Source organism: Schistocerca piceifrons, chromosome 8 (assembly GCF_021461385.2).
Source record: "Schistocerca piceifrons isolate TAMUIC-IGC-003096 chromosome 8, iqSchPice1.1, whole genome shotgun sequence".
Classification (NCBI taxonomy): domain Eukaryota; kingdom Metazoa; phylum Arthropoda; class Insecta; order Orthoptera; family Acrididae; genus Schistocerca; species Schistocerca piceifrons.
The window spans coordinates 197,586,416-197,608,959 of record NC_060145.1 but is presented as its reverse complement, the minus strand read 5'-3'; the positions used below and the strand labels follow the sequence as shown (position 1 = coordinate 197,608,959).

The following is a 22,544-nucleotide window of genomic DNA, read 5'->3' as shown; positions in this document are numbered from 1 at the left end:
TTGAACAGTTCAAGAAACAATGTTGATGTTACGTCGTGCCCGATCGACTGTGTACCTGTGTATACACTGACGGAAACAAAAATCACAATACGAATATATTTACACTATTTGCCATTAAAATTGCTACGCCACGAAGATGACGTGCTACAGACGCGAAATTTAACCGATAGAAAGAAGATGCTGTGATATGCAAATGATTAGCTTTTCGGAGCATTCACACAAGGATGGCGCCGGTGGCGACACCTACAACGTGCTCACATGAGGAAACTTTACAACCGATTTCTCATACAGAAACAGCAGTTGACCGGTGTTGCCTGATGAAACGTTGTTGTGATGCCTCGTGTCAGGAGGAGAAATGCGTACCATCACGTTTCCGACTTTGATAAAGGTCGGATTGTAGCCTATCGTGATTACGGTTTATCGTATCGCGACATTGCTGCTCGCGTTGGTCGAGATCCAATAACTGTTATGAGAATATGGAATCTGTGGGTTCAGGAGGGTAATACGGAACGCCGTGCTGGACCCCAACGGCCTCGTATCGCTAGCAGTCGAGATGACAGGCATCATATCCGCATGGCTGTAACGGATCGTGCAGCCACGTCTCGATCCCTGTGTCAACAGATGGGGACGTTTGCAAGACAACAACCATCTGTACGAACAGTTCGACGACGTTTGCAGCAGAATGGACTGTTTACAGCATCGTGATCATCGCATCCGTGTTTGGCGACATCGCGGTGATCGCAAATTAAGGAAGCGTGTATTCTTTATCGCCATACTGGCGTATCACCCGGCGTGATGGTATGGGGTGCCATGGGATACACGTCTCGGTCACCTCTTGTTCGCATTGACGGCACATTGGACAGTGGATGTTACATTCCAGATGTGTTACGACCCGTGGCTCTATCCTTCACTCGATCCCTGCGAAATCCTACATTTCAGCAGGATAATGCACGACCGCATGTTGCAGGTCCTGTACGGGCCTTTCTGGTTACAGAAAATGTTCGACTGCTGCCCTGGCTAGCAATTTCTCCACATCTCTCACCAATTGAAAACGTCTGGTCAGTGGTGGCTTAGCAACTGGCGGCTCTCACCAATTGAAAACGTCTGGTCAATGGTGGCCGAGCAACTGGCTCGTCACAATACGCCAGTCACTACTCTTGATTAACTGTGGTATCGTGTTGAAGCTGCATGGGCAGCTGTACCTGTACACACCATCAAAGCTCTCAATGCCCAGGCGTATCAAGGCCGTTATTACGGCCAGAGGTGGTTGTTCTGGGTACTGATTTCTCAAGATCTATGCCTGTACGGGCGAAGAAACCATGGGTAACAGAAGAAATACCTCAGTTGATTGATGAAAGGAGGAAGTACAGACATGTTCCGGGAAAATCAGGAATACAGAAATACAAGTTGCTGAGGAATGAAATAAATAGGAAGTGCAGGGAAGCTAAGACGAAATGGCTGCAGGAAAAATGTGAAGACATCTCAGGATCTATGTACCCAAATTGCGTGAAAATGTAATCACATGTCAGTTCTAGTATAATATATTTGTCCAATGAATACCCGTTTATTATCTACAATTCTTGTTGGTGTAGCAATTTTAATGGCCCGTAGTGTAATATAGAGTAATGAAATTTTGGACATACATTTGACTGCGTAATATATTTAAATGATTGACATTGCAAGATCGCAAGTTAATGAAAGCGCGCGGTAATCCATTGCAAGCGTGATATGCTCGTACACTATTAAGCAGTGCCATCACCAGAATGTTCAATGCAGGCATGGAAAAGTTCGTGTACCGTGTCGTACAGGTGCCGGATGTCAGCTGAGTTTGTGGGATTGAGTTCCATGCCTGCTGTACTTGGTCAGCTGATGAACTGACGGTTAATGCTGATTATACACTGGGGTTGTAGTCCGATGATCTCTCCCATACGTGCTCTGTTGGAGACAGATCTGGCGATCAAGCAGGTCGAATCACCAGACTGACGTATAAATTTGCAGTCAGTGTGAGGGAGATAACCACGAGAGTGGACCTTCTATCATACGAAATTGCAACCCAGACCATAACTCCTGGTGTACGTCCAGTGTGTCTAGGCAGGATGGTTGTGGCAGGCACTTACCGGCCTCCTTCTGACCAACAAACGGTCATCATTGGCACCTAGGCAGAACCGTCTGTCATAAGGAAACAGAACAAGCCTTTACTTCGTCCTTCATTGAGCTCTCGTTTGACACTACTGAAGTCGCAAATTGTGGTGGTTTGGGATCAGTGGAATGTACGCTACAGGGAATCTGGCTCGGAGCTGTCCTTGAAGAAATCGGTTGATGACTGTTCGTTGTGCCACTATGGTGTCAAACGCTGCTCAGATTGCTGCTGCAGGCGCAATAGGACAGCGATACACCGAACACGACGGTCTTCCCTGTCGTAGTGCCCCTTGGCCGTCCGGATCCCGGTATTCTTGCGCCCACACCTTCCCGTGACCGCCGCTGTAAGCAAACATGTACAGTGGCTTCATTCCTGCCAAGTCTTTCTGTAGTGTCGCGGAAGGAACATCCAGCTTCTCGTAGCCCTTATTACACAACCTCGTTCAATTTCGGTGTGCTATTGATAATGACGTCTTCGTCATATTAAAGGCATACTTGACCAACATGAACTCACTACTTGCAATATCAAACGTAACTAGCGCTCACAACCGTTACAGAGCGTGTTTAAAGCAAAAATTATTTGCACCCCCTTAGTGGGTGTTTGCCAAGGCCACTACTATGTGACTGGTACTAAATTTGAACAGACGTCATCTTTCAGATGTTGAAACACATCTGCCAAGTTTCGTTTCTCTTGCAAAACTGCTTCTTCGTTCTGCGAATTTTTTTTCCGTCTGCGTATATGCAAATATACAGTGGCGTGCAAAACTTAAGGAGGAAAATAACTTTCGCATAAAGTGTAACTGCCAAGCAACATAGTTCGCTGAAACTTGTGTCATACATAGAAAGAACTACTACAGTATAACACAGCAGGTAACTGTAGACGTATGTAATGAGAAGAATAGACATGCCACTTTCAATCAAAGAAAATAATTACACTTAAGACGCCCCGATTTGTGATGGTCTTTTGAACATTACAATAGGCTAGATATGGTTCTTAATATGTGGTATGGCCATGACGGACAGCAATGTATGCTCTGCAACGTCCTTCCATGCTGGTCACCAGGCTGTCACGGAGTTCTTGTAGCAAGATGCCTCATTCCTCTACCAGCGTGGTTGACAACATCTGGATGGTCATTGGAGCATGTGGACGATCTATAATTGTCTACGCAACGCATCCCATACATGCCTGATGGGATTTAAGTAAGGATAACAGGCAAACCAGTCCATTTGCTGTATATCTTCTCGTTCCAAGTGCTTTTCGACCTGCACTGTTCGATGCAGTCGCGCATTGTCGTCTGTTAAAATGAAGTCACGGAGCAACGCACCACTGGAAAGACGCACAGAGAACAGTATCACAACAATGTTGACTGTTGAACGAATTGTGTTCACAGATTTGGAGGTCAGTATACCCGTGCACCATTATGTCTTCCCACATCATAATATCATGTCAAGAATATCATGCTCGCTCGACAAGGTTTCTGGGTGCAGTACGTGTTCCGACCTTTCACCATATGAGGGTGCAAGGGAGAATCACTACACAGGCTGAATCAGCTTTCATCCAAGAAAGGCACGCCACCACACACCTTATTGATCCACTCTGTAACGTATATGCAAAAAATACGTAACGTAGCTACAGCCAGTATTGCCTATGTTCGTCTGTGAAATTGGACTCGATAAGGAACCTGAGCTACCAGTAAACGGAATTTAACCTGCATAACACTGTGTGCATGTAGTATCAGTGTCAGTTTCACTGTCATTTAAGTCCTCAACAGATCGTAGCATGAAAAACTTAAAACTAACATTTGGATAAGCTATCTTACTGCGTATTTGAATAAGAACTTACAAGTGATACAGAAACAGTCTTGTGCAACGGAATTTACTGGACTAGAGTACATGACATGTTGTGGTGTGTCAGTGTCTCTGTTCTGACCCTAACGTTTGCACTCACCTCTTTAGATGACTGCGTTTTTCCATATGGTTTACAGCAATGCGCAGCAGCATGCAGCAGCAGCGGCTAAAGCTTACTTTTACTAAGAATGCATTTAATAAAAAGGAGTTTGATGGGTCCAGTTAACTATTAAATAAGTTTTGAGAAGGGATTTCATTAATTAAGTCTATTTAAAACTTCAGGATCATAATGAACAAGTATTAATAATGACAATGACGAATGACATACCTGTCAATAATGGCTGAGTTCCAGATTAACAAATTATTTCCGTTTCGTAATTACATTAACATTTATTAACCACAACTCATTATTTAGCTGTGGAGAATAATTATTATTATTTGGAGGATAAGGAGGTTTCAATCGCTGATAAGTAAAGCATGGGATTACTGCAAACTCGGACTAACAATCACGAGCCTAACACTGCAATTGCTTTTGTGCTATGCTTGCCAATTTTACCTCGAATTCCACTTTCAAGAATAGTTAACCCACCTAAATCTCTCGTGGCTGTATAAATGAAATCAGGCCTTGAGTGTGGTAAGATCTGCCATCGCCGACGTGAGGGCAGCGTGACACGTCTTCTGTCTCCGAGCTCTCGACCGACATTACTCTTTCACTCTATCAGGCAGACTTCGTCTCACAACAGTGCTTAGACTCTCGCTCCCATGTTTCGCCCTCAGATTGTTACTATCGATCTCTGAGTGCTTATACAATGCAAAGAATAGGGTTACGTTGGATATATTGTTTTGTATAATGGAGAGGTCTGACACACTCCTTAGTACTCTCTACGCTCTTGACCCAATCGCAATTGTTGTCGTCAATGTGTAAGTCTCAACGGAGCACAACGCACTGGTCCTCGTCAGGGAGACCACCCCATTGGATGGCCGTAAGTTACCACTGTCGAGTGTCAGATTGCAGGCCTAACAGTCCTGAAAAATGTGGTTGACGTGGGTATCTCCTTGTCTGTTGCACTATGCTGTGGTCATGTTCTACTGTTGCTGACCGTCGTCGATCACCTCCTCTCCTTTGGGCACTATTGCTCATTGCATTGAATGATGCCCACGCACGTGAAACAGTGCTGTGAACAATACCACAGACCACTCGTCACAGTTCGCCCTTCTTCCATTTTCTCGGTGTTTTCTCCCCGCTTGAAGTCATCCAAATGTTGTTTCGGGGCCACGTTGTAATGAAGAACACAACCCCACTGCACGATAACTACTAGCTGACTGACACAGACACTTTCTGTTTCCCGTTCCTTCAAGTGCGTAGTGTTGCGTGCCACCACCATCTGCCGCTGAAGTCACGCTAACCGCACTTCCTGTGCACAACTGGTAGGCCATGAAAACTTACTCCCACACTTCCGTTAATTTCCACTAAGTAGTATGTTATGTCACAGAGTTGTTCACGACGTCCTAGATGTAAGATGATATGAATTGCCGCGAGGGGTAGCCGCGCGGTCTGGAACGTGTTTTCACGGTCGCGTGGCTCCCAGCGTCGGAGGGTTCGAGTCCTCCATCGGGCATGGGTGTGTGTGTTGTCCTTAGCGTAAGTTAGTTTAAGTTAGATTAAGGAGTGCGTAAGCTTAGGGACCGATGACCTTAGCAGTTTGGTCCCATAAGCCCTTATCACAAATTCCCAATTCCAATAGTTTAAATTCGTATAATATACTCCTATATCATCAAAATATTTGTTTGTGCAAGTAGACCCCCCCCCCCCCCCGAAAAAAAGAGTCCGCAATTTATCACTGGTAATGTGCATACTGTTTTTCTTCACACCTTCTGGTGTATTGTCTGTTTTGTACTCCAGGGCGGCCTTAAGGCGGTCGTGTGGACGGACGTCATCCAGAGCGTACTAATGTTCATGGCAGTCATTCTGGTGATCGTCAAGGGCACAATCGACGTCGGAGGACTGGCCACGGTCTGGCAGCGGAACGTGGACAGCGGCAGGATAGAGCTACCTGAGTAAGCGGATTGACATAGCGTCCACTTCTGTGGCACCAAAACTGTCCTTTATGATTACTTATTTCAGTAAACTGGATGTATTGCCAATACTATGGTTAAAGAATGCTAATAACCGGTGCATATACATATTATTTACATTTTCTTGTAGAACCATTACTGAATGCCTGAAGGATCGTTTATGGTATCGATGGCAATGACTTTTACTTTCTGTTGATCTCAGAGAATTTTTGGTCACTCACCACATACCATTTGAAATTCAGATGTCAGCTTGCATAATGACAGCAAGAAAGTCATCGCCGTTGCACATATGTGGTGTACTTTGACATCTTTTTTGAGAAAATGGAGAAATTCGTAGTCTTTCAGTGATTATTTGTATGGTTTGTAAGCTGCCTTACAGTGAGCTTCAGTTTACGTAATTTTCTTATCCAGACCAATCTTCGTTTTATTTATTTTTTTCTATATTCGTCGACTACGACAGTTCGAAAAATTTTCTCAGATAATGATTTCATTTCGTCACAGTCAAATTAACAGGTGATTATACAAATAATACAAATCGCTCTCTGGTAAAATGAACATGATGCAAAAGACTTAAAACCAGGAAGTACATACGGAGAATAAATGTCTGCTTAAAATTGGGAAATTCAGTGCCAGTGATAATTTCATCCTTTGCTTGCTAAGAGTAAGCGCTCCGATTGTCTTTTTTTTAAATACAAGCGAAGTATACCTGGATAAACCGGAAGGTACTACATTACAAACAATAAAAATGCAGTTCACGTAGTATTATGAAAAACTTAGAACTTCTGCTCTTTCTGTGTAAAATACCACTCCAATACAAGCTACATTTCAATGGTGACAGGAAATGAGAAAATTCAGAAGCAAGATCTGGTGAAGTGAAATAACCATAAGGCATTGGAACATTGCTTTTGGGGAAGGAATAGGAGAAAGGGTAAAGGGAGAATATGGACTTAGTGGTAGGAATTAGAGAGGAGGAAGGCTAATTGAGCTCTGCAGTATATTTCAGATGGTAGCAGCAAATTTTTTGTTCAGCATTTATTAGAGCAGGAGGACGTATGCTTGGAAAAAACTGGAGACACAGGAAGATTCCAGATGGCCGGCCGTTGTGGCCGAGCGATTCTAGGCGCTTCAGTGTGGAACCGCGCGACCACTACGGTGACAGGTTCGAATCCTGCCTCGGGAATGGATGTGTGCGATGTCCTTAGGTTAGTTAGGTTTAAGAAGTTCTAAGTTCTAGGGCACTGATGACCTCAGATGTTAAGTCCCATAGTGCTCAGAGCCATTTGAAGCATTTGATTCCAGATGAATTACATCTAGACAGCGGTTCCGAAATCAGATATTGGATTGTAAGGCATACCCTGGAACAGATATAGACTCAGATCACAATTTAATAATGATGAAGAGGAGACTGAAGTTTAAGAGAATTGTTTGAAGTTTGATAAGGATGTGGATACTGAGATAAGGAATACGAGAAGAGGCATTTCGCTTGAAGGGGATGGACAGCTCTACAAAGGGCAATCGTAGAAGTTTGCTAGAGAAACATAGGTACTCGGGAGGTATTCACAAAGAAACCGTGCATAACAGAAGAAATACTTCAACTGAGCGACGAAAGAAGGAACTACATATATGTTCAGGCAGAGACAGGCACACAGCAATGTAAATCCCTCAGGAATGAAGTAAATAGGAAGTGCAGGCGCAGCTAAAGTAAAATGACTGCGAGAAAGATGTGATGAAACCGATAAAGAAATGACCGTCTGCAGGAATGTCTCAGCATACAGAAAAGAGAAATCAAACTTCGGTGAAATTAGAAGCAATGGTGGTATCACTAAAAATGTAATACGGAGCACACTGTCAATCGCAGGTGAGAGAGCAGACAGGTGACGAGAGTACACCGAAGGCCTATATTAAGGGAAGGGCTTGTCCGATGACGTGATAGAATAAGACATTTTAGTCGATGTGGAAGACACGGGGGATCCAGTGTTAGAGTCAGAATTTAAAGGAACTTTGGAACGCTTATGATCAAATAAGGTAGAACAGATGGATAACACTGCAGCAGAATTTCTAGAATCATTGGGAGAGTGGAATCCAAACTATTATTTAAGTTGGCTTGTAGAATCTATGAGACTGGCTATGTACCATCAGAGCTTTCGGAAAAATATCATCATTATGACTGCAAAGGTACCAAGTTCAGGTAAGTGGGAGGGTTTGTTAGAAGACAATCAGTTTGGCTCCAGAGAGGCAGTCATGAGTTTGCGCTTCTTGATCGAATATGACTAAAGAAAAGTCAAGACACGTTCATAGGATTTGACGACCTAGCGTAAGTTTCAACAGTGTAAAACTGTGTAAGATAACGTCCGACGTTCTGAGAAAAATGGGGTAAGCTATAGAAAAAGACAGTAATTATACAATAAGTACAAGAACCAAGAAGAAACAGTATGGCTGGATGACCAAGAACGAAGCGATCGAAGTAAAATTATGTAAGACACTCTTTCACCCGTACTGTTAAATATCGAATATACAGGAACAAGCAATAACGGAAATAAAAGAACCGTTCAATATTGGGATTAAAGTTCAGGGTGAAAGGACATCAACGATAAGATTCGCTGGTGACATGCTGTCCTCGGTGAAAGTGAAAAAGAGTTACATTATCTATTGAATGGAATGAACAGTCGAATGAGTGCCGAATATAGAACGAGAGTAAATCGAAGGAAGGCGAAAGTAATAAGAAGTCGCAGAAATGAGAACGGTGAGAAGCCTAACATCAGGATTGACGATCACGAAGCAGATGAAGTTAAGGTATTCTGTTACCTCGGCAACAAAATAACTCATTACGTACGGAGCAAGGAGAAGATAAAAAACAGACTAGCACTGCCAAAAAAGTCATTCCTCGTCAAAGGAAGTCTACTGGTATAAAACATTAGCCTTAATTTGAGGAAGAAATTTCTGAGAATGTACGATTGGAGTACAGCATTCTATGGTAGCGAAACATGGGATGTGGGGAACCCGGAACAGAATAGAATCGAAGTATATAAGATGTGATGCTACAGAAGAACGTTGAAAATTAGATGGACTTATGACTTAATGAATGGGGATGTTTTTTTGCAGACTCAGAAAGGAAAGGAGTTCGCCCGCATCTCGTGGTCGTGCGGTAGCGTTCTCGCTTCCCACGCCCGGGTTCCCGGGTTCGATTCCCGGCGGGGTCAGGGATTTTCTCTGCCTCGTGATGGCTGGGTGTTGCGTGCTGTCCTTAGGTTAGTTAGGTTTAAGTAGTTCTAAGTTCTAGCGGACTGATGACCATAGATGTTAAGTCCCATAGTGCTCAGAGCCATTTTTTGAAAGGAGTTCATGGAAAACACTGGCAAGAGGAAGGGACAGGATGATAGGACATCTTTTAAGAAATCAGAGAATGACTTCCTTGGTGGTAGAGTGATCTTTTTTCAACAAGGTGAGCACAAATATTCCTCTTTCTAAAAATCTGTTGGTTCTAAATTAAAGTATTTTTATACAAACTTCGATATATCATTATTGAAAACATCTGTGGAACAGAATATTGATATTTCCTTATACTTAAGCTTTACAGCTCTCCAAATTTGTGCAAAACAAAAATTCAAATGTTCGGGCTTTCCTCTTGCGCAAATGCCTTACTACGAGGGTCACTCCTAAAGAAATGCACGCTATTTTTGTAAAAATACAGTTTTCATTCTGCATCTGTGAAAGTTTTACAATGTGTAGATACATCCTTCCCGCTTGTTTTCAAACTTAGTTCAACCTGTTCCCGTGAGTGGCGCCGTCACATCATGCATGTCTTCAGGATGGCTGATACACTTGACGTTCGTCAGAAGCAGCGTGCTGTCATAGAATTCTTTTGCTGTGAAAACGAGACAGTGGGAAACATCCACAAGAGGTTGAAAAGGGTGTATGGAGATGCTGCTATCTATCGCAGTACAGTTAGTCGGTGGGCAAGCAGGTTGCGTGATGAAAGCGGGCACGGCAATATTGAGAATTGTCCTCGCAGCGGTAGGCCTCGTACTCCACACACTCCTGACAATGTGCAAAGAGTTAACGAATTGATGACTGCTGACAGACGCATCACAGTGAACGAATTGTCACGCTACGTTGGGATAGAGGAAGGAAGTGTTTGCAGAATACTGAAAGTGTTTGCGTTAAAAAAGATTTGTGCCACGTGGGTTCCCAGGATGTTGACAGTGGCTCACAAGGAAACAACAAAAACGGTATGCAGCCTTACAGTCATGGCTAGGCTCCATGTGACTATCATCTATTTGGGAAACTGAAAGTCTCTCATCGTGGAACAAGGTCTGAAGATGATGACTCCCTTGTTCACGCTGCCAAACAGTGGCTCCAACAGGTTGGTCCAGAATTTTACCGTGCGGGTATACGGGCGCTGGTTCCAAGATGGCGGAAGGCAGTTGAGAGGGATGGAAATTATGTGGAGAAGTGAAAATATTGTTCCTAAACGATTTATCTACACACTATAAGACTTTCAAACGTGTAGAGCAAAAGATGGATTTAAAAAAATTGTGTGCATTTCTTTTGGAGTGACCCTCGTATCGTAGTAAGTGAAAACTCCTTTCACAGAATGTTTCACTATACGAGTAGTACTGACTAACTGACTTCCAAATTGAAGTATTATAATGTCAGTGGTTTGTGAGGATAAGGTATATAAAGTTCTCAAAATGTAAGTTAAGGGCTTTGATAGCGTATGTATTAGGCATTAACTTATCTGGGTTAACTAGTGCACATTATATGCATTCTCGTCTTTATCTTCAAGAAGTATTTTATGTGCGTGTCCTCTTAAGTTAACATGATTTTCAAACTGAATAAAAATACTGTCAACTGCATCAATGCTCCTGTTATCTATTTCCTTCAATGACAACAGTGTGAAAGTTCCTGGATCAAATCATAACCTCTGCAGAGACCGTAGTCTGCCAAGATTAGCACACATAAAAACCAAACAAGAACCATACGCTGCAGCTTCATCAACAGTTGTGGAAACACATGATGCCTTGGAGTATGGTTTTCCTATCAGACAGTTGTAGCTTACATTAGGATTTTGAGTTTTTCCATGCACACACTTTTGTAGAAGCTCTGCATCTGCTAAGCACCGAAATATTCCACCCATAGTAATTGCATAGGAAATATGGAACAACTATGGGGCATGGCCCTGTGCCAGCTTTTGTCAATTATTATTTTTATCACGCTTAGGAATGATATTGGAAAGTAATATTCAGGAATTGAAATTTAAATAGCATATAGTAAGTGAGGTTTCAGTAAAGAAAATTTCAAAATTTTGGTCGCCCTCGCGTAAAGCTATTCACCACCAGTTACACAAAATATAACAAATAAACTGAAATACTTTTATGTATCACATTCACATGTTGTATGGGAACACCCTTGGTGTAGGGGTCTACAGAGCCTGAAGGGTAGCAGCAGATTTCCGTCCTGGCATTCGGGAAGACCTGTGTTAAATTCCCGTTACGGAAGTCGTGACCGAGGTCTAGTGATTTCCTCGGTTTCTACAGGCAGATGTCGGGACTGTATCACACAGATGGCCAAGACCGAGATCCCCGTACAATCCTAACCAGAATTAACTTTTTCCGACGTGACAGCTAAGTGCATTCGGCCAGGCGACTATGTACCCTCTGTACAAATAAAATAAAAGAAAAACGAGCATAATTCTTATCAATAGAATCTGAAAGATAGGAAGTAACACAAGCGCAGGACTAGTGACGAAAAAAAAACGAAGAACCAGATCGAAAAACATATAGGGTCTTTGACATGTAATGAAAATGCCCTGGGTCCCATAGTAGAACCCAGCCGCTGGTTAATCTGCAACAGTGGCCGGAAACTTCCAGCGTAAGAAGTTACCCTCGTTCTCCCATCGGCCTTGTTAAAGACCGTGCAGAAACGGAAAGAATTGCAGTGCAGCCTTTTGCCCTTGGATTGAGAAGCTGCTCCTCAAAGGCGGAAAGACATAATATGATTTGTATCCACAAGACATGTAGCATGTAACTACAATGTGTTAAGATAAACTCTTATCCGTACGAAAAAGTTTTCGGACTAGTCCCCCATTCGGATCCCCGGGAGAGGGCTGCTGAGAAAAAGATAGAATAAACAACCAAAGGTTAAAATTCTAAAAGTCGGAGTGAGAAATGTCACAAGTTTTATTGTGGTACAGAATCCGGAAAATCTGAAAAGCGAATTGCGTACGCTTAATCTGGATATAGTGGGGTTCAATGAAGTAAAATGGAAAGAAAAGAGTGATTTTTGGTCAGATGAATAAAGGGTAATAATAATAGCAGCAGAAAATAGTATGATGCGAGAAGGATTTGGTATGAATAGGAAGGTAGGGTCGATGGTGGCTTACTATGGACAGTTCAGTGGTAGAGTAGGTCTCAAAAGCAAACCAACGCCGACATCAATAGTTCAGGAATGCTTGCCGACGTCGCAGGCAGAAGATGAAGAGATAGAAAAAGTATATGAGGATACTGAACGAGAAAATGTGTGGATCATGTGTGGTTGGAGCACAGTTGCAGGGGAAGGAAGAGATGAAAATATTAGGTGAGGTTATGGACTTGTAGTAGTAATGAGAGAGAACGAAGGCTAATTGAGTTCCGCCATGAATTTCAACTAATAATAGCGAATACTCTGTTCAAGAATCACAAGTGGAGGAGCTATACGTGGAAGAGGTCCGAAGAATTTGAAGATTCCAGCTGATCAGACAGATTACGAAATCAAATACTGAACTGTGAGGCGAACCTAGGAGAAGATAGCAATTTTGTAATGCTGAAGGTTAGACTGAAGTTTAAGAGAGTCATCCGGAAGAATCAACAGCGGAATACTGAAATACTGGTTTTCACTATGAATGCTACAGCTGGCAGTTTAGTTGAAGAGGAGTGGACGTCACTAGAAGGACAATCATAGATGTAGGACAGACATCGGTACAAGGAGCTAACTGCAGTATCAGCAGAAACACTCAACTCATCGATGAAGGAAGGACGTACGAAAATTTGAGGGAAAGACAGCAATATAATAATGTAAACCACTTGAGAATGAAATAAATAGGAATTGTAGGGAAACCAAGGCTAAATAGCTGTGGAAAATATATGACTACAATCTAAAAAGTAATGATCGTCGGAGGGACTGATTCACCTCATTGAAAAGTTACAAGAACCTTCGCTGAAATTAAAAGCAAGGACAATAACATTACGAGTCTAGTAGGAATTCTACTCTCAAAAGCAGAGGTGAGAGTGGATGGGTCGGAAGAGTACCTTAAAGGTCTCTGTGAAAATGTGGACTTGTCTGATGAAGTGATAGAAGAAGAAATTGGAGTCGATGTCGATGACACTGGAGATACAGCGTTAGAGTCAGAATTTAAAAGATCTCTCGAAGACTTGAAATCAAATAAGGGAGAAGGGGTACCTAACATTACTGCGGAATGTCTAAAATCGTTGGGTAAAAGGGCACCGAAACGACTATACGAGTTGATGTATAGAATTTATGGAACTGGCGACATGTGTTCAGACATTCTAAAATACATTATCTACATATTCCGAAGATTGCGGGAGCAGATAAGTGGGAGAATACCGCACAATCAGCTCAAAAGACCAAGCATCTAAGTTGTTGACTGGAATATCATACAAAAGAACGGAAAATAAAGTAAAGGATTTCTTAAATGACGATCAGTTTGTCTTTAGGAAAGGTAAAGGCACCACAGAGACAATTCTAACCAATCGGTTGATAATGGAAGCAATACTGAAGAAAAATCAGGACTTGTTCATAGGAACAGGAAATCATTCAACAATGTAAAATGGTGTAAGATGTTGTAAATCCTGAGTACAATTGGGGTAAGGTATAGAGAAATACGGGTAACATGCAGTATGTACAAGAATAAACATGTATCGGAAGATCAAGAATGATGTGTTCCAATTAAAAAGGGTACAAGGAAGGTAAGCAGACTCCCGCTGCTGAAGTCCAGTCTATACCTCGAAGAAACAGTGACGAAATAAAAGAAATGCTCAACAGTGGGATTAAAATGCAGGTGAAACCGTATCAATGATAACATTCACTGATGACATTGGTATCCTCAGCGAAGGTGAAGAAGAATTCCTTGTGCCGGTTTGATGGAATAAGGTATTTTATGAGTACAGAATACGGATTGAGAATCCACCGAAGAAAGATGAAGATAAGTCGCAGAAATGAGAGTTGTGACAAGCTTAATATCAAAATTTGTGTTCATGAAGTAAACGAAGATCAGGAGTTCTGCTGCCTTGGGAGCAAGATAACTCATGATGACCGAAGAAAGAAGAACATGAAAAGCAAACCAGCACAGGAAGAGCGGGAGAAGCTTGCTGCTAGTCAACATAGGCCTTAATTTGAGGAAGAATTTTCTGGAAATGTACGTTTGCGTGGTTTGAATTATGTACTGTGGGAAAACCCTAAAAGAAGAGAATCAAAGCGTTTGAGATGTTGTGCTGCAGAAGAGTGATGAAACTTAGGAGGACCGATAAGATAAGCAACTTGAAGATACTCCCCTCAATCGCTGAAGAAAGAATAACAGGTAAACAATGACAAGAAGAAGAGGCAGAATGATAGGACACGGATTGAAGCACCAGTGAATAACGTCCGTGTTCCTGTAGTGGGTAAAGACGGTAGGGGAGGGCTGCGAATGGAATATTCTCAGCAAATAACTGCGGACGTCCGGTACAAGTGCTACTCAGATGAAGAGGTAGGTACAGGAGAAGAATTCCTGGCGGTCCTCATCGCATCAGCTAGAAGACACGAACATATATATAAGTGGGCGAGGTTTTAGTATGATTCGCACTCTGAGGGTCCCTTGCAAACTTAGGTGACAGTTCATTCAGCCCCGGAATTGAGGATCTTCGACAATTTTTGCTTGTCATTGATACTGACAAGATATCGATTCCGGGAATTCTAAGACTTTTGAGAATGTTTTGATGTTATTTGTTTGGACTGCGGTAACAAGTGACAAAAGAAATATTTTCTTTGCGAGATACAATTTCAAATTAAAATTTCTCTGAATTTTTTTTCCTTTACTTCAATTCTGAAACCTTGCTTCTTGCTAAATGTCAAGATTCTAGGACAACGGGAACTACTCTACAGGTTTTAGTGAGTGAGTTTGCGAGTATCAAAATAAAGACATAAATGGCCGTATCTTCTGGCTGAATTGATTTAGAAGCTCATAGACATTAGTTTTTTTACATAAATTTGAACTCGATACGTTTACACGCTTCTGAGAAAAGGATTTTTAACAGCCGGACAGATACACTATGTGATCAAAAGTATCTGGACACCTGGGTTCGTGGCGCCCTCCATCGGTAATGCTGGAATTCAATATGGTGCTGGCCCACCGTTAGCCTTGATGACAGCTTCCACTCTTGCAGTCGATTCTTCACGGGTTGCTGCACTGAGGAGAGGTATCGATGTAGGTCGGTGAGGTCTGGCGCGAAGTCGGCGTTCTAAGACATTCCAGAGGTGTTCTATAGGGCTCATGTCAGGACTCTGTGCAGGCCAGTCCATTACATGGATGTTATTGCCGTGTAACCACTCCGCCACAAGTCGTGCATTATGAACAGATGCTCGATCGCGTTGAAAGTTGCAGTCACCATCCCCGAATTGCTCTTCAACAGTGGGAAGCAAGAAGGTGCTTAAAACGTTACTGTATGCCTGTGCTGTGATGGTGCCATGCAAAATAACAAGGGGTGCAAGCCCCCTCCATGAGAAACACGACCACGTCATAACACCACCGCCTTCGAATTTTACTGTTGGCACTACACACGCTGGCACATGACGTTCACCTGGCATTCACCAAACCCACACCCTGGCATCGGATGACACATTGTGTATCGTGATTCGTCACTCCACACAACGGTTTTCCACTGTTCAATCGTCTATTGATTACGCTCCTTACATCAAGCGAGGCGTCCTTTGGCATTTAGCGGGGTTATGTGTGGCTTGTGAGCAGCCACTCGAACATGAAATCTAAGTTTTCTCACCTCCCGCCGAACTGTCATAGTACTTTCAGTGGATCCTGATGGAGTTTGGAATTCCTGTGCGATTGTCTGGATAGATGTCTGTCTATTACACATTATGACCCTCTTCAACGGTCGACGGTCTCTGAGAGTCAACAGATGATGTCTGCCTACACGCTTTTGTGCCGTACATGTCCCTTCACGTTTCTACTTCACTATCACAATGGAAACAGTGGACCTAAGGATGTTTAGGAGTGTGGAAATTGGAAATTTGTGGTACCGACGGGGGGGAGCCGCGCGACTACTGAGGTCGCTGATTTGTACCTGGCACTAGGTGGCAGCACAATGCACCTAAGATGAAAAACGTATGTTTTTGGGGGTGTCCTTTTGATCACATAGTGTATACAGGCCCAGAAACAGATGAACGATAAAGTGACTCTATAAGGATCCTGTTTTCACCGTTTGAAGTACGAAACTCTAAAAAACTGAAGTAAAATACTAAGTTTAAAATACGTGGACACATATTGCTGAACGGGGCCCGCGTTCTCAGTGCTATGGTCCCCATTCGACCTCAAATCCGTGACGGTGTACATGCGTAGGCGTCAACGGTATATCACAATATCATGAAGTAAAATGAAGTAATAGTCTTTATGATGTTGGTCTCCGTGGTGTGTGCTACCAACAACAGTAGTCAAAGCGTTTGCTGCTATTTTATTTAGTATGATCCTGTCATACAGCCAGCAGAACTTCACATGTCCAAAGTGTACTACTAATCTGACAGCCTGGACGTGCAAGAAAGTGGTTCACGCCGTGTGTTGCAGCCTCGGGTTCGAACTCACGGCCCGCCACAGCTGGTTCGGCTTCCTCGTGGGCAATTTCTTCGGCTGGTTGCCGATCGGCGTCTCCCAGATGACGCTGCAGAGGTTCGCCTCAGTCGAGAGCCTCCCCAAGGCGCGAATGTGAGTATAAGCTTCAGACACACCAGCCTCAGGGTATCAAACGAAAGTTCTACGGACTGTTTGCATCAATTCTGTGCAGACCGTCCGTGTCCTTAAAGACTGATGGCGGACTTCTCTAGATTAATTGCATCCTTACTTAGCTGTACCTGGCCACCCTTTGCTGTGGCTCCGCGTGCTTAAATGTAAACGAAAGAGCAGAGGAAACACACTCTTCTAGAATGTATTGAAACTGATAATTTGATGTACGTCCTAAGATCATTCTCTCCCCCCTCTCTTTGTCCACCCCCTCCTCGTTTCCTCTCTCTCTGTCCACCTTCTCCTTCTCCCTCCCCCCCTCTCTCTCCATCTCCTCTTGCTTCCTTTCTCTCCCCTTTTCTGAGTCCATCACCCCTCCTTTCTCTGTCCGTCTCCCCCCCCCCCCCCCTGCCGTATCCATCTTATTCTTCAATTTCCTTCTTCCCGTTTTCTTCATCTCACGCCTCTGTCAATCTCCTCTCCCCGCCCTTTTCTCGGACCTTGAGCGTTATTTATTGTTATTGCAAATTCAGATTCTGTAGTAGCATTCTAACCATAAACCAATAAGCCATAGATACGATTCACTACTGAATATTGGAATTTTTTTGAGAATTTTGGTAACAAAGTTTTCTCTTTACACATTTCGTATGTATGTTACATGTATTAAAAATATAAATCTGTTAAATAATTTGGTACCTCAAAACAGGGCCGTATTGACGTTGTGTCAAAATTTCATATTGGTCAAGGACTTTCGGAGATTAACGATTTGGAACAAACCAGAATTAAAATTTTTATAACGTTTCGCCTTCTAGTACATGTGTTTTACATATACACGAGATGGTGATCCAGCTTGTATATTAAAACACATGAGTATTCGAATGCGTTGTTGTGTCAAAATTTCAAAGGAATCCGCAAAGAACTTTCGGAGATGCACTTATATAGAAACAGTAAATGTTCCTAATCACAACTCGCCGAAATCTTTTGACCAACTGCTTTGAAATTTTTACACAATGTAGCATTCGGATAAGCATGCCTTTTATACACCTACTTTTTGAATGTATATGATATATAATTTTTTATAAAATTAATAATACGGTAATGCTGCTACAAAAAGTTATATTTCAAAGGAACCGTACATACACGATTTTGAACAAACTAAAATTTACATTTTTGATTTTACAGACAGATGTTTTTGAACTTCTGGATTGTTCCCTTAATGGAGACGTTGTAGGGTAACCACTGTTATTCTCTTTTGAAGACAGTTTCGGTATTATTCGCATCTTCAGACGATTAAAGCCAATGGCCTTGCCGCAGTGGTATCGCCGGTTTCCGTCAGATCACCGAAGTTAAGCGCTTTCGGGCTGAGCTAGCACTTGGATGGGTGACCATTCGGTCTGCCGAGCGCTGTTGGCAAGCGGGGTGCACTCAGCCCTTGTGACGCAAACTGAGGAGCTACTTGATTGAGAAGTGGCGGTTCAGGTCGCGGAAACGGGCATACAGCAGGGAGAGCGGTGTGCTTACCACATGCCCCTCCATATCCGCATCCAGTGACACCTGTGGGCTGAGGATGATACGGCGGCCGGTCGATACCATTGAGCCTTCATGGCCTTTTTGAGTTTAGATTAGTTTAGTTCAGACAACAATTGTAGCTTTACACATTAGATGTTGGGATTCAGTACAAATCGACGTTCGAAGTGGTAATCGCACATTCGAACCCAAAGCAGTTATTTTGCAATACTGAATCTATTTCAGTAGGCAGTTAAGCTACAAATTAAATTTTGTTGCCGAGAGGAGAGGGAGCCAGAAATTTCTTTACATTATTCTCTCTGTACACAGCTTTATTGAGCCTGGTTCGTTTTAAGCCAATACCTCTCAAGCTGTAATGGTTGTCACCAAGATGGTAGTGACCTTTAGAGAAGCTCCCTGGTTTGAAGAAGGGCGCCACGAGCAGAGGGACACATTCCTGGGAGATAGCTGGCGGTTAAGATCAACCTGGTAACGGCAACCTAATAGGAATAAAGAGATGCCTCAGAACTCGCTGGTTTGACAGACATAGCTTTTTGTAGGGACGGCTTTTTACGGTAGCATTGCCTAACCTGACAGTCAGGTGTTTTCCTGCTGGGACTGAATTTTTAAGTGGGATCCAATATGGTCACTGACTCACCATACATGAAACGCCTTACCACTACCCTATCCGAGCACGACTCAAGGCCACAACCGTGCATGCGTGTCCGAAGGGCCTTTGGGTCGTACTTGTGAACAACACAGACGCTTCAATATCGTATTTACCCGCTGACACCAGGCAAGAGGCTTTCAGTTAAAGGATCGCCCCCATATGAGAATATAGGAGGCCTATCCAGAAAGTAAGATTCGATCGGGCGCAAAATAGAGATCACAGCGAAAATCCGATAAAGCTTTGTGCAGACGTGTTGGGCAATGTCTGTAGTACGCCTGTCGATCGCGTCAAGCCGCTCTTTTCAGTTCTGAGCGCACAGTGAGCACTTAAAGATCCACAGAAAGTAGTGTCCCCCGCCAAGTACGAGGACCTGGTGAGATATTTCGCCTAATGTCAAGCAGCCCACGTAACATAACTGTCACACGTTTCCTTCTTCATGACAATTCTCGGACGCACTATGCAGAGGTAACGAAAATGTTTCTGCAGCGCTTTTAGTGGGAAGTGTTTGATGACCCGCAATACAGCCCATACTGTCTCTCAGTGAGTTTCATCTCCGCTCACATGAACCGCTGGTTATAAAGACAACATTTTGGCACAGACGGCAAACTGTAGACCAGCATAGAGAAGTCACGGAAAGTACAGCCGGCTACATTCTTTGAGAAGGATACTTGAAAGTTAGTACAACTCAAAGACAGATGTCTAAGCCATTCAGCAGTACCTGGAAGATGCAGCTAACTCTCGCAAATAAAACATTTTTGATTTTCACAGTGGTTTCCATTTCACGACTGATACGACCTTACTTTCCAACTAGCCCTCGTATATAAAAGATCCACAGGTGCAAGTTGTAGACAAATGGTTGACGACATGTCGATGTTTGGATTTCTCCGCGAGTCGTGCTCGTATAGCACATTGCTAAGGCGATCGCTCGCGATGAGCTGGAAATCCGGTTCGAGTCTCGTTCCGGCATAAATTTTCATTGTCGTCTTTCTATTGCATAGTTGATGGTTGTCGATATTGGCAACTGCGAATACATTTCATAACGTCTGTAGCCGGCGCAGCGCCTGTTTCTTTTCAGACAAGCATTGATGTCCGAAGGAACTTAACATCGTACTTCTGAACAATAGAGACACTGCATATCGTGTACGCCCTCACAATTGTCGGTGTCCTGGGCAGTCAACACTTTGCGTCCTATCCGTCACAGGGGCCCTCGCAGACAAGCGCCAGTCGCCATCATTACAATACGGCCAAATGCTACGGTCTATACGATAGGTAATACTCCCAACATATTGAACTGTTGCTTCTCATTGCTAGCGTCTCTCACTCTCGTATCACAAACGCATAGACCCTTCACAGATTTCAGTCGTGTAACTCTTATTTTAATTGATGTTTGATAGCATGTGAACTTGATATTGAACATTAGTGCATTCTTTTCTCGTACTTTCAGTGCTTAATATTCTCTTCCTGTTGTTCTGTAAACGTTGAATGCAGAATACATTGCAGTTAAGGAATCCAATTTAGGCTCGCTGTTCACTTACATCCTCATAACTAGCTTCGATTTATCAGTGTTGAAAATGACTGCTTGATTCACACCTGCAAGTAGGACCTAATCAAACACCTCCAGGACCAAACTCTATGGCATCACCTTAAAATATGACATCGCCTTCATTGAGTTCGATTTGTTAGAGGAAGCGGTGGGCAGCCGAGGTGTAACCCCGCAATTTGGAGCACCAAATTTCTATATTAGTTCACTAATTCCACTTAAAATGTTATAAACTGTGGACGGAACGTGAACTCGTGGCATCGAACTTGGTTGCATACGGATGTGTTGGTGCTGTGGCTGTCCGGGAATTTGAACCTCAATCTTGCTAAATGCGAGTCCAGCGTTTACACCACTATACCAAGTCACTCGTTGGGAGAAAAAGGAAAAAAAATAAAATAGAAAATAATGTGGCGGACATACTGTATTGCATCAATAAATATGGAAAACTACTTACAGAGAGAAAAATTGTAAATATTTCGCCGGCCGGAGTGGCTGTGCGGTTCTAGGCGCTACAGTCTGCTGTCGAGCGACCGCTACGGTCGCAGGTTCGAATCCTGCCTCGGGCATGGAGGTGTGTGATGTCCTTAGGTTAGTTAGGTTTAAGTAGTTCTAAGTTCTAGGCGACTGATGGCCTCAGAAGTTAAGTCGCATAGTGCTCAGAGTCATTTGAACCATTTTTGTAACTATTTCAGTATTAACTGAAGCATATGAATAGTTCTAAACAAGAAACAGCAACGTAGATAACTATTAACGATATTAATGACATTCTGGAAGTAATTTCAGATATTTTAGATATTTAGGTATTTTAGCTATGAAGAAGGAATGGTGCCGAAAGATGATGATGTTGCAATAGAACTGATTTAAACAGAAAGAAAATGAAACTGCAAAACATTTTACATAGTGAGTAAAATGTTCTCGAGCTTCCAGCAAGGTTAGTGGTTCCATATCCACCAGTACTCTTTAGCCATTGACAAGTGGCAATTAATTGCCTTCTGATACCCGCCATCTGCGTTAACAGCCATAGTACAGGCTGTGCTGTCACTGATTCTTGGTCCATCGTCATATAATGCAACATTTGTGTTCACAGTCTGCTGCGCCCCTGGTTAATTTCACGATGCACCGCTTGCACGCTGTGCTTAGCTGTAAAGCACCGTCTTTGTTGAAGACGTTAGCCGATATTTTAATCTATATACCCCCCTTAAGTACATTAGCATAGAAACTGTCAGCCTTCACGATGATGACGGTGCCGTTGTATGCGATGGTATGTCTGTTTTATAATGCATTTTAGCTACTGCACAATTCTCTGGATGGATTAGTCACAGACAACTCTCATATTCAGTCCAGTGTTATGTTGTCCCGCATACAATCTGTCCGACGTCACACTTGAAACATCCCCTTACAAAAATTCTTCAATTACTGTGCTGGTAAACACGTTATTTGATTTTCAAACAGCTGAACAAAACTGAACGTACTCAGATATTTCTGTCTTTACTTATTCTGATCATCACTAAACTGACACACAATATTTTTAGCGCAACGCAATCTGACTTTCAATAATCCCTACAAAAGGATGGCCCTGACTAACAATAATCTATACCTTTCATGAATCACTTACCTCTCAAAAATCTTCGTTACTCGAATTACTGCCATACAGCCAATACTGCCAGCTAAATAAACTGAAGGCACTAACTACTGATAGGCAAAGTTATCAAATGAAGTTCATGACATCCAGTCTTACAAATTTACCCTTTCTGATGGACACACATCAAGATCATCCGCTCTCA

General features: G+C 42.9%; 1 protein-coding gene across 1 annotated transcript in view; it reads left to right on the top strand.

Moving 5' to 3' along the window:
- Window positions 1-22,544, top strand: part of LOC124712176 (sodium-coupled monocarboxylate transporter 1-like) — a 143,452-nt gene that overhangs the window by 55,429 nt on the left and 65,479 nt on the right. Inside the window, exons 7-8 of the mRNA XM_047242471.1 lie at window positions 5,891-6,045; window positions 16,892-17,029. Coding sequence (XP_047098427.1) covers window positions 5,891-6,045; window positions 16,892-17,029 — 293 coding nt within the window. The remainder of the gene's footprint in view (window positions 1-5,890; window positions 6,046-16,891; window positions 17,030-22,544) is intronic.